The following is a 12915-nucleotide window of genomic DNA, read 5'->3' as shown; positions in this document are numbered from 1 at the left end:
TATATCTCACAGATCTTTATTTTTTGTACTATTCAATTTTCCTTCGATACTACCTACCCTAAAAATCACACTGTTGGAAAGGTACTTCATCATAGATAATAGTAAACTACCCACAAAGGAGTCTCTAATAGTTAACAAGCTACTCACTTATCCACTTATCAGGAATACAGAGATCAGAGTAAGTTTTGGTGTCAATTATAAGATCACCAATAGCAAATATTTATTCCTAATTAATAAGATCATTAAAAAAATGTTACTATTTCTGAATGCAATTCAAAAAATACCCCCCAAGACACATAATTTGTAGAGAGTAATTCTGTCTTCGAATCACTGAAAGACCCTACTTGTAAGATGATCTCTAGACTTGTTCTGAGTATAGCTGAGTTCCAGCAGCATCGGTGCCAACTGGGAGGTTGTAGAAATGAGGAATCTTAGAGCCACCCACAGATTTACTGAATTAGAGTTTGCATTTTAACAAGCTCCCTGGGGTATTCATTTGCACATTAAAATTTAAACTCTGCTCTAAAGAACACAGTGTAAAATTTGACTACGGCAAAGATCAAACAAAAACACAAGGCTTTATATACTGTCATAGATATTACTCTAGATTTTAAATGCTTGTCCCCTATTCTCTTTGACACTCTGTAATCTAAAGCACACAAATTGTTCAATGAACCAATCTATCACAGATTTCATGCTCCTAGAACTTCAAAACAAATCTGAGACTTGCATAGACTAATTCTGTTCTTCCTTAATTCTGGCATTTATAATTGTAATTTATAAATAGCTTCTTGTGTCCAGAGCTATTTCTAACAACTGATACTCAGTTATGTTTGTGATAGTACTTTTTCTTAAAAAAATAAGTTTCCTATTTATGTGCATAATCTCAGATAAGTCTCAACTCTATAACCTCATTTCCATATATTGCTAGTCAGAGCATCTTTTTGTAAAACCAAATCATAGTAAAAAAACTATAAAGAAAATCTAATATTTTATGTTGTATCTAACTTTCCATACTAAATATGGTTTCTGCTACCTAATACGGATTTTCTTAAGAGCTCAAGAGGAATAATTTGGGATCCCAAAAAGCTTCCTAATGTGATCTGTGCTCTGTTCTAACCTATTTACAAGGAGGTAGTGTTTCAACATGTCTCACTACACAATTAAGCCAGCATTCCAAGAACATAATAGTACCTTTAAGCAATGGTCTTCGGTATAACAGGTCTTTTAAATGAATTATAATACATTTTTTAAAAGAAATTTACAAAATTTTTATGCACTTGACAAATACATTTCTAAGACATAAATCAGTAAGTCATAATTTTATAAAACATAGTATTTCTATCATTAAAACCATATCTTAAAACTCATTCATCACAGCCCTTTCCTTCTCTTCTTACTCTCTAATTCTATTAAACTATATCGTTATCTGAATCTATACTAGAAACAGATTTTACCCGGTGGCCTGACATTCAGTTCCCCTCCCCTCCTGAGAACACCTCTTTCCCACTGTTTATGCAGACTAAACCTACCCTGGGCTGTGGAGGCAGGCCCTCCCTACAGGTACCAAGCCAATTAGGGTAATCACATTCCTCTGACTACTTACAGTAATCTGGTCAAGGGTGGTCTAATCAGATAAAAGCTCAGGACTTTTGATCCATTGTTGTGGAGAATGCTCTCTCCCCAAGGATGTAAATAAAAAGTACCTTCTGTTGCTGATGGAAGCAATCTTTCAACCAAGAGGAAAATCAGCATGAAGAGAAACCCCACATAGAGAGGGAGGCAAACCAGGAGAATCAATGAGGTTACAGTCAAAACAAACTACAACTGAAAGCTATGCTACTTTTACTTGTCACTTAAACAAGTCAATAAAACTTTGTAGTTTAAGCCAGTTCGAAATTGGTTTTCTGTTGTCAGCAGCAACCAAAGCATTCTGATGGAACCTCAAAAGAAAGCATAAAGAATGTTCAATATGCTATTTCTCAAATGTATAGATTAATTGCCACTCTTTGTTCCTTAATTCAAATTGGGATATGATAAACTTATAACAAGAAGCTGAAACTTAAGACCCTTTTTGCTATTTTAACATAGTTGGCTAAAAACAAGTTATATTTTAAGAAAAGCTTTTAACAGATATCTATTTATATGCTTAAGATCACTTTATGTTAAAATGTTAAATACAGTACTGGCATAAAAATAGATACATTGATAAATGGAACAGAACAGAGAGCCCAGAAATAAATCCACGCCTATATGCTCACTTGATATATGACAAAGGAGGTAAGAGTATACAATGGGGTAAAGACAGTCTCTTCAATAAATGGTGTTGAGAAATTGGACAGATACATGCAAAAAAAAAAAAAAAAAAAGCTGGACCACCTTCTTACACCATATACAAGAATAGACTCAAAATGGATTAAAAACTTAAATATAAGACCCGAAACCATAAAACTTCTATAAGAAAACATAGCCAGTAAACGCTCTGATATTACTAAAGGGGATTTCTCTTCAGATATATCTTCTCGGGCAAGGGAAACAAAAGGAAAAACAAATGGGACTACATCAAACTAAAAAGTTTTTGTACAGCAAAAGAAGCCATCAACAAAACAAATACAATCGACTGTTTGGGAGAAAATATTTGCTAATGACACATCTGATAAGAGGTTAATATCCAAAATATATAAAGAACTTATACAACTCAACAACAAAAAACAAACAATCCAACTAAAAAATGGGTAGAAGATCTGAACAGATACTTCTCCAAAGAGGACATACAGATGGCTAATAGACAGAAAAGATGCTCAAGGTCGCTAACCATCAGAGAAATGCAAATTAAAACAATGAGATTGCCTCACCTGTGAATGGCTATCATCAATAAATCGAAAAACAAGTATGGCGAGGATGCGGAGAAAAGGGAACCCTCATACATTGTTGGTGGGATTGCAAATTGGTATAGCCGTTATGGAAAACAGTATGGAGGTTTCTCAAAAAATTTAAAATGAATATACCTTTTGGCCCAGCAATTGCACTTCTGGGTATTTATCCAAAGAAAACCGAAACAATAACTTGTAAAGATCTAATGCACTCCAATATTCATGGCAGCATAATTTATAATAGCCAAGATATGGAAGCAACCTAAATGCCCATCAATAGATGACTGGATAAAAAAATTATGATTCGTATATACAATGGAATATTACTCAGTTATTAAAAAAATGAAATCCTACCATTTGCAATGACATGGATGGTTATTTACAATAACCTAGAGGTTATTATGCTGAGTGAAATAAGTGAGACAAAGATAAATACCATATGGTTTCACTTATATGTGGAATCTAAGGAACAAAAAGAACAAACTAATCAAAAACAGACTCACAAATATAGTGGACAGTTTGGTGACAGAGGGGAGGGGGTTAAGGGGCTAGGAGAATGGAGTGAAGGGTTAAAGAAGTACAAATTAGTAGTTGATAGTTGGTCACAGGGATGGGGAGCCTGGCGGAGGGAATGCAGTTAGCATTAATATGATGGCTAGGTGGAGGGCCAGGGGAGGGAGGGAGCAACTGGGGGAATCGTTTTATGAACATTATAGATGTCTAACCAATGTATTATATACTTGAAACTAATTTAAATAAATAAATTTTTTTAAAAAAAAGTTAAATACAGGGAAATCAAAGCCATGTAAAGCCATTTAGTCCAAATGAAACAAAGTGGAAAGAAATTTAAACATCACCCATAGTCAATTAAGATGTAAAAAGTAATAATTATGGGCTCTCTTTTTAGTATCTGGCAAAGAATATTTTTTGTAGACATATTAAAGAGAGACAGTATGATTTATAGATACCTCAAAAGTACCAAACAAGACATACACAACAAACTGGATGAGCCAAATTTTAAAAATTAAAAGATAATAATGTTTAATGGTCTTATGGCAAAAACTAGAGAAAGCATTAATACCTTTAAAACAGTGGAAATTAAAATATTTTTATAACTACCAGGTCTTTTTTCTTTAATCGGGGACCCAAATGATCTGCTTAACTGTATGGGTCCAACATTTACTCCTTTTTATTTATATACAAATCAAGTCATTTTTCACATTTGATGACTTTGGCTTTTAAGTTAAACTTTATTTTGGGATAATTGTAGACTCATACAGTTTTGCATTTTAAAATCAGAGATATATAATGATAAATACATTCTCCAAAAATAACCATACTTGTTAAAAAATAATATCACCATATCAAACTGTCAAAAGCTTAAAAAGAAATAACCCAACCTATTTTTTTCCTCACAAAAGAACATAGATTTCATGCTGAGAATTTAGAGGAAAAAAGCTAAATAGGTAAAAAGAAAACAATGACTCATGCAATCCTACTACTTTTTAGTGCTTCCACATAGGTTTTTTATTTTTTCCTATGTGTTGTATGTGTTTGTGGGATGGGGGTGGGGGGTTGTGGTGGTAATCCCACTAAAAAAAATACAAACAACCTTTACCCAAGAATAAACTGTACTTTTAGGGCCTGTTAATCAACAGCATCAATGCTCATGAAATTCCTAATTTGATAAAAATATCATCTATTCTAAGAAGAGCTTTGGGTAGTAAGAACATAATTCCCCCTCATGATACAGGTGCTCGAGACCCAAACTGACGTCCACCGGAGAGCAATAATCAAATCTACAGCAGATGGGAAGCCTTTAAGAACACAGTAAACAGAGTGAGCAGTAAGGAGTGGTGGCATTAATAGGATGATACCTAAGAGGTATACCCGTCTTATTTCTCAAGGAGCCAAAATGTTTTCTTAGAGCAAGCAATGGAAGTCAAGTTTCCTTGGTATCAATTTAGAAAGGCAAATTCTTTGGTTGCTTACATGTTAGTGAAATTATGTTTTTATTAGACCTCAGTTGCCATTATTATAATAAATCCCACATTTTCAAAAGTGGAGAAAACAAGATACATATTCAAAAGCATCGAGAGGCTATAATGCTACATACTAGATCAAGCTTTCAGTTGGTTTACTCTCATTATAATCTCCATTGGCAATGAGGTGGAGAAACACTAAAAATGCCAAATTCCAAAAGAATAAGACAAAATTTTATAGGAAAATGTTAATGGAAACTTAGAAATCTAAGCTTTTCTTGAGGAGTTTAACCCCACATTTTAGAGTCTTAAATTCTATAGTTGCAGTTCTTTCTTTTTACATGTTATCTCATACTTCTTTAAATTCCTATAGCATTGAAAAGGCTTTACCCATGCAATTTCATGTGTCATAACAAAATGTCATCTCATTTGCAGGGGCTTTACTTTTTTGTATGTTTGTCAGAAGCAGGCATTTAACATTTTCTGACTGATTAGATCTGGGAATGCCTATATAAGTTATGTAATTCTAAAGGCAGAGACAAACTATCTATAGTACAAAGTATTACCACTCAACAAAATTTTTAGAGGAATAATGATCTTGGGTTTTAAAAAAATACTTTAAAATTAATTTATGTATTCTTAAAGGGAAACCTTTCTATGGGAAACAAAAAAAGCAAAGCTCTTTGTTTAGCCAAAGAACATACCCAAACAAACAAAAACCCCATAATTTACCTCGATAGTAGGCCTTTGTTATTGCATCAAATTCCTCTTGACCTGCTGTATCCCATAACATTAGTCTGACATCTTCATCATTAACTCTGGAACAAGACATGAATTTATTTCATATGTAAAGGAAATGTCTTTAGTAATATAGCTTTGTGTATATTTTTATTTTTCACATCTGGAAGTACTACAACTACATTGTTGGTTTCACTCCGATGAAGTACCTCTAAATGTTGATACCATTACCAACAGTGAAAGTAAGGATAAAAGACATTCCCCTAAAGCTATAACTTTATCATTTGGATTTACCTGCCATGTTTTTTCCTCTGACAACAGTCACAGACAGTGGTGGCTCTAAGACGAGCAGTACTGGGAAAAGGGAATTCCCCGAGGTCAGTGCTTACTCTCTCCTCTCACTACACCATTCTAACGGGTTCTGGTGCACAAGTGATAGTCTAAGAAAGGAAAGAAGCAGTTTACCTGCTTGCTTTCCCTTTAACTCTATTTTGTCATATAGTCCCATGTCTTATTCACAGTAGTTATGTTCTGTAAAGTCACAGCAAACACTGTATTAGCAAATACTGAACCACAGCTCCAAAAGGAAACAGGTTTGACTCCTATGAGCCCCCGGTTACATTTTTATCAACTGATCAATACATAACCTTGTTTTTTGTGTGGTTCTGTTTAAAGACACCTTATTTAATATATATCGTTAATTCATTAACACTGAACTCGCAGCCTACGGCTATATCATGCCTGAAAGAAGCTTATCTATCACATACTTTCTCTGTATGACACAGGCTTCTGGCACTTAGGAACACCAGACGGCATTTCAGCACTGTGCTCGGTGGCCATTTTAAACAACGAAATCACCAACAAAAAACACACAAATGTGGCACAAAAACAAGATCAAAACTAAAAAAAACTAAAGGACACTTGTTTATAGTATGAAAAATGAAACAAGGAGGAAGAGGGTCGCCTTTTTCCACCAAAGTTGGGAATGTGTGTGAAGGGTGACTCAAATTTTTTGCTGCTCTGTACATGTCCACGAATGACCACCAAAGCACTGGGAGTACTAATTCTGGGGTTATAAATAAATTTTAGCAAGTAGGTGAATTTGCATTAACTGTATACTTAAAATATTAATATGAAACCTATGAATAATGAGGATCAACTCTATACTTAAAATATTAATTTGGTTCAGATATCAAGTACAAAAAACAAATCATCAAGACTTAAAATGAATCCTCTTAAAATATCTAAGGAAGGAAACAAACACAAAAATATTTTAAAAAGAGAGTAACGAATATAAAAAAGAAATTCAACAATTTTTAAAACAATGAACACAACTATCTTTGATGTTAATGTCTGTACTAGTTAAGTCAGATTTGTTTAATGTTATTTTTTTCTGTAATACATTTTTTATCTCCTACAATTTAAAATATCCTTAAAAGTCTCCAGGACTAATGACAAAGTGTTACTTGGCTGTTTTAGAAATTGGATTTCCTGAAGTAAGATAGCCTCCTAAATATGCTTTCTCTTATTTCTTTGAAATAAAAACAAATGATTAATTCTCTAACTGCTTATAGTCTTGCCCAGTTTTAAAAATAGAAGAAGAATTCTGAACAAAAGGGTCCCATGATGGAAGAAATGAAAACTATTCTGAGAGACGGGTAAGTTTTCTTCCAAATAAAATAGCAGATGTAAGTCTCATTGGAGTCAAGCACTAGTATGTGTTTAAGAAGTTGCCCAAGGTGTCATCATTAAGCACAAAACAGACACAGGGTAAAAAATGAGGGCGCAGAAAGGGATAAAGGAAAAAAAGAAGAAAAAATGAGGAAGGAAGGGAAAAGAGATGAAAGTAGGGGAAAAGATAGCAGGATAAAGATACACACTGAATAAGTAATTGAAAACCACCACCAACTATCCCATGAGCCCCTACTACTAGATACCTATCCTTGGACTGTACTGTAATTAATTATTACTCTGATGGAAGTCTTGAACACAGTTCACAAATCAAAACCAAGGGGATAAAATGGCCATGTACATACTGGATTTGTCGCTCCAAAAAATCAACTCCAATGGTTTTCTTGTAGTCTTTTGTAAAAATGCCTTTGCAATATCGCTGAATCATGCTTGATTTTCCAACGGCTCCATTCCCAACAACCACCATCTTGATAGCCACTTCCATATCTTCCTCCAACATTTTTGGAGTTGAAAAGGTTTTGTACCAACTTTAATTCCAGCTGATCAGGTCTTTCTCAAATCTGTGGTTTAAAATTATTTTTTCGTGACATAAAAATTATACAAAATAAAATAAACTATAATTGTTTTAAGAAATAATTACATTACATTGCAAGAATTTCTTTCCAGATGGAGGCTCCCTCCCTACTCTGTTTAGATACTATAAATTCTTTGAAAAGAAGGACAATAAAATCATTTTTGAATCTTTATCAACAGCATAACGTATGACATCCAGGTATCAATAAATGCCTAGATTATATAGTTTTACTTTTGATAGATACTAAGACTATGGATGTTAGAGTTGAGGCCTGATTTAAAGTTGCCATTTACTAGTTCTGTACTCTTAATGAAGTTATTGCTTAACCTCTTTAAGTTTCAGTTTCCTGGGAATATTTATTTACATCATAGGATTGTTGACCAAAGATACTTATAAAGCACCTAATATGGTATAAGTTAAGCATTCAAAAAATGGTAATTTTATAAAACATAATAAACCCTCCACAGTTACCACCAACTGGGCAATAAATATAAAATCTAAGGAAATTGCTTTTTCAACCTCAATGTAATAACTGATAACCTAGAAAAGTACCCCTAAAGAAAGATTTTATATAATAATGTACAACTGTGTGACAGCACTGGGCTCTTAGTTACAATCTTTTAGTGTTCAAGTTACAATAAATCCTCTACAAATAATCTTATACCATGCATTCTTTCTTTAGAATTTAGTTTCAGACTAGCTATTGTTACTCATCTAATGAAAGTAATAGAATGTGTACTGTTTGCATTTTATTTTTTATTATCTTTTTACCCTCTTTAATCCCACTCCCCACCCGCCCTCCCCCCGCCCGGTGCACTTGGGGGACCTGGCATACCCGCACCCGGGGTATGGCCCGTGGCTCCACCTGGGGTGTGAACCCAGGGCCTTCTGCGTGTAAAGCAGATATACTAACCACTACGCTATGGAGCCACCCCAACACTATGGAGCCACCCCGTTTGTATTTTAGACTGAAAAAAAAACTGGAAAGTTAATTTCTTCATATTTCTTCTGAAATTACTAGTTAAGTTCCTGTCAACCTAGCTATTATACTCCAACTACCTTAACTGAAAATCCATCTATACAATCACTACACAATCTGAAATATGAAGAACATTACTTTTTTGTGTCCCTAATAGTTTCAGTAATTGTCCCTAGCATATGATTGGAAGAATCATCTAAGAACATTTATTAAAGGTTCTAGGTCTCCACCTCAGACACAATTAAATGATTAAAAAAAAACAAAACAAAACAAAACTTAGAATATCAGAACAAAAGAAAGAACATGGTAGGTCCAAAAATATGGGTGAATACAACAGATTTCTCTTGAGTGTTCTAAATTAAGTTAGACAGTTGAAACAAAAACTTTAACACTGTCCAATGTGATTTTCAATATATGTAAGGAAAATATTTAAGCCAATTAACACAAATGGGAGAGAAAAAAGGGATGTAAAGGGAAGTAAGGTTTCTATACTTCACTTGAACTGGTAAAATGTTGATACCAATAGATTGTGATAAATTACATATATATAATGTAATACCCAGAGTAACTACTAAAGTTACACAAAGAGATATGCTCGAAAACACCACAGATAAAACAAAATGAAATTCTAAAAATAATAAAACTTTCTAAATCAGATCAACATTTATGGAACTGTCCACACAGCAACAGTAAAATATTCATCTTTTCCAGCACCCACTAAACATATATCAAGATAGAACGCATTCTAGGCCATAAAACAATCCTTAACAAACTTAAAATAATGGGACAATGGAACCAAACTAGAAATCAGTAACAGAAAAGAAGAAAATCTCCAAACATTTGAAAACTAAAAACACAGACCTCTAAACAATCCAAGGGACAAAGAAGAAACTTAAGAGAAAATTTTAAAAAGTAACTGAATTGAAAGAAATGAAAGACAACTTGTCAAAATTTGTGGGAGATAGCCAATGTAGTGCTGAGAGGGAAAATTTACAGCACCGAATGCTTACCTTAGAAAGGAAGTCTCAAATCAATGATCTAAGCTCCCACCTCAAAAAAATAGAAAGAGCAAAACAAAGCCAATGCAAGCAAAGGATGGAAATAATAAAGAGCAGAAATCAATGAAATTGAAACATAAAAATAATAAAATAAAAGTTGGTTTCTTGAAAAGATCAATAAAGTTGACAGAAAAAAAGAAGATACAAATTACCAATATCGGGAATGATATAGGGATATCACTACCAAAGGATAATACAACGAACAACTCTATACACATAAATTTGACAACTTAGATGAAATGGACCAAGTCTCTGAAAAATATCAACTATCACAACTCACTCAATATGAAATATGTAATTTGAATAGCTCTGTAACTATCAAAGAAATTGAATTTGTAACTTAAAAACTCAAAAAGAAATCTCCAGGCTCAGATGATTTCATTGAAGAATTCTACCAAACTTTTCAATAATTAAAGCCAACAATACACAATCTCTTCCAGAATAAAGAAGTGGAAGAAACACTCAACTTATTTAATAAAGCCAGCATTATCTTGATACCATTACCACACAAAGACAGTGCAAAAAAAAAAAAACTAGACAAATATCCCCTCATGAACACAGAAGTAAAAATCCTCAACAAAATATCAGTAAATCAAATCCAGCAATATATAAAAAGAATAACAAGGACCAGTGGCCTTCATTCTGGGAATGCAAGGTTGGTCCAATACTCAAAAATCAATTAATACAATCCACTTCCTAACAGAGTAAAGAAGAAAAACCACGTATCATATCAATTAATGTAGAGGAAATGTTGGACAAAACTCAACATCCATTTGTGAGAAAAACTCTCAGCAAACTAGAAACAGAAGAAGACTTCTTCAACCTGATAAAGGGCATCTATTAAAAAACCCTACGTCTAAACATCATAATTCTGAAAGACTGATTGTTTTCCTCCTTTGGGGAAATGCCTACTCTCACTTCTCCTATTTATCATACACAAAATCTCAGCCAGGGCAATAGGCAGCAAAAATAAATAAAACACAGATTAAGGAAAAAAGAAATAAAACTGTCTCTATTAACGAATGACATGACTGTCTATGTAAAAAACTCCAAGGAATCAAAAAAAAAAAATTCCTGGATCTAATAGTAAGTTTAGTAAGGACACTGGATATAAGAGCAGCACACAACACTCAATTGTATTTCTGTATCTTAACAATGTACAATTTGAAACCAAAACTTTTAAAATGACATTTACAAGAGTTCCAAAATTGTTAAATTCTTTGTTATAAATCTAACAAAACATGTACAGGATCTGTAAGCTGAAAACTACAATACGCTAATGACACAAAGACCTAAGTAAATGGAAAGACGTATCATGTTCATAGATATGTTTAACATTTTCAACCAAGTAAAAACAGCAGTTCTCCCCCAAATCAAACTATGGTTTAATTCCAAAGTACTAGCAGGCTATTTTGTAGTTAGAGATAACCTGATTCTAAACCTTATATGGAAAGGCAAAGGAACTAGAAGAGCTAAAAACAATTTTGAAAAAAATAAAATTGGAGGATGTCAGACTACTCGATTTTAATACTCTATAAAGCAACTTAATCAAGAAAGTGTGATACTAGCAAAGAGAAAGATACATAAATCAATGGAATAGAATAGAGGGCCCAAAAATAGACCCACAAAAATACAGCCAATTGATTTTTGACAAAGGTGCAAAAACAATTCAATGGAGAAAAGACAGTCTTTTCAATAAATGGTGATGGAACAATTGGATACCCACATCCAAAAAAAAGTAACCCTTCTCTTAAACCTTATACTTTGTACAAATAATTCCCAAAATGGATCACAGATCTAAATGTAAAATTATAATTTTTAGGAAAAAACTTTTAGAAGGTGAAACTCTTGACCTGGGATTAGACAGAGTTCTTAGATATGATACCAAAAGATCCACAAAAAGAAAAATTGTGATACACTTCATCAAAATAAAAAACATTGGCTCTGTGAAAGACACTTAAAAGAATGAAAAAATGAACTACAGACTGGGAGAAAATATATGTAAAACAATTATCTAACAAATAACTTGTATCCAGAATATATAAAGAACCCTCAAAATTCAAAATAAGAAAGCAAATAATCCACTTAAAAAACGGGCAAAACTCTTGGCCAGATACTCACCAAAGATTATATACGCCAAATAAGCACATGAAAAGATATTCGACATCTTTAGCCATTAGTTAAAGACATGGTAAAGCCGCAAGATACCATTACATGCCTATTAGAATGGCCAAATTTAAAAATACTGACAATGCCAAGTGCTAAGGAGGATGTGGAGCAACTAGTACTTTCCCACGTTGCTGGTGAAAATGCAAAATGATACAGCTACTCTGGAAATCAGTGTGATAGTTTCTTTTAAAGTTAAACATACTTAACATGACCCTGCAATCTTCTCTCCTAGCAACACCCTAGAGAAATGAAAACTTAAGTTCACACACACACACACAAAAAAAACCTATACAGCAAAGTTTATAATAGCAGCTCTATTCATAATCACCCAAAACTGAAAACAATCCAAATCGGTACATCCATCTAACAGAATACTATTTAGCAATAAAAAAGAAATTGTTGATGCATGCAACAACTTGGAGGAATCTCAAAGGCATTATGCTGAAAGCAGCCAGCATCAAAAGTTCACGTACATGATTTTATTTACATGATAAATGTAGAAAAGATCAGTATGGATGGCCCAGACTTACGATGGTTTGACTTTATAATGGTGTGAAAGCAACAGAAATTCGGTAGACACCATACTTCAAATATTTTGAATTTTGACCTTTTCCCAGGCTGGCAGTATGACACTTTCTCATGATGCTGGGCATGGCAGCAGAGAGGCGCAGCTCTCAATCAGCCACGAAATCACGAGGGTAAACTGATACCCTACAGTGTACTATGTATTAAATGCATTTAGACTTATGACATTTTCAATTTACAATGGGTTTACGGGGACCTAACCCCTCCCTAAGTTGAAAAGCATGTGTAATTGATGGGTTAGGGATGGATAAAAAGAGAGCATTTT

The 12915-nt window shown here is 33.5% G+C and overlaps 1 protein-coding gene across 1 annotated transcript in view; it reads right to left on the bottom strand.

The window, feature by feature from the left end:
• The window catches only part of RAB23 (RAB23, member RAS oncogene family), a 21471-nt gene extending 13620 nt beyond the window's left edge, over positions 1-7851 (bottom strand). The window contains exons 1-2 of the mRNA XM_011375000.2: positions 7630-7851; positions 5588-5673 (exon numbers count right to left, since the gene is read on the bottom strand). Of these exons, the coding sequence (XP_011373302.1) occupies positions 5588-5673; positions 7630-7784 (241 nt within the window). The 5' untranslated portion in view covers positions 7785-7851. The remainder of the gene's footprint in view (positions 1-5587; positions 5674-7629) is intronic.
• Between the last annotated feature and the right edge of the window lie 5064 nt (positions 7852-12915).

This window comes from Pteropus vampyrus, unplaced genomic scaffold (genome assembly GCF_000151845.1).
Source record: "Pteropus vampyrus isolate Shadow unplaced genomic scaffold, Pvam_2.0 Scaffold260, whole genome shotgun sequence".
Classification (NCBI taxonomy): Eukaryota; Metazoa; Chordata; class Mammalia; order Chiroptera; family Pteropodidae; genus Pteropus; species Pteropus vampyrus.
The sequence above is the reverse complement of the archived record's forward strand: the minus strand, read 5'-3'. Positions and strand labels throughout refer to the sequence as shown.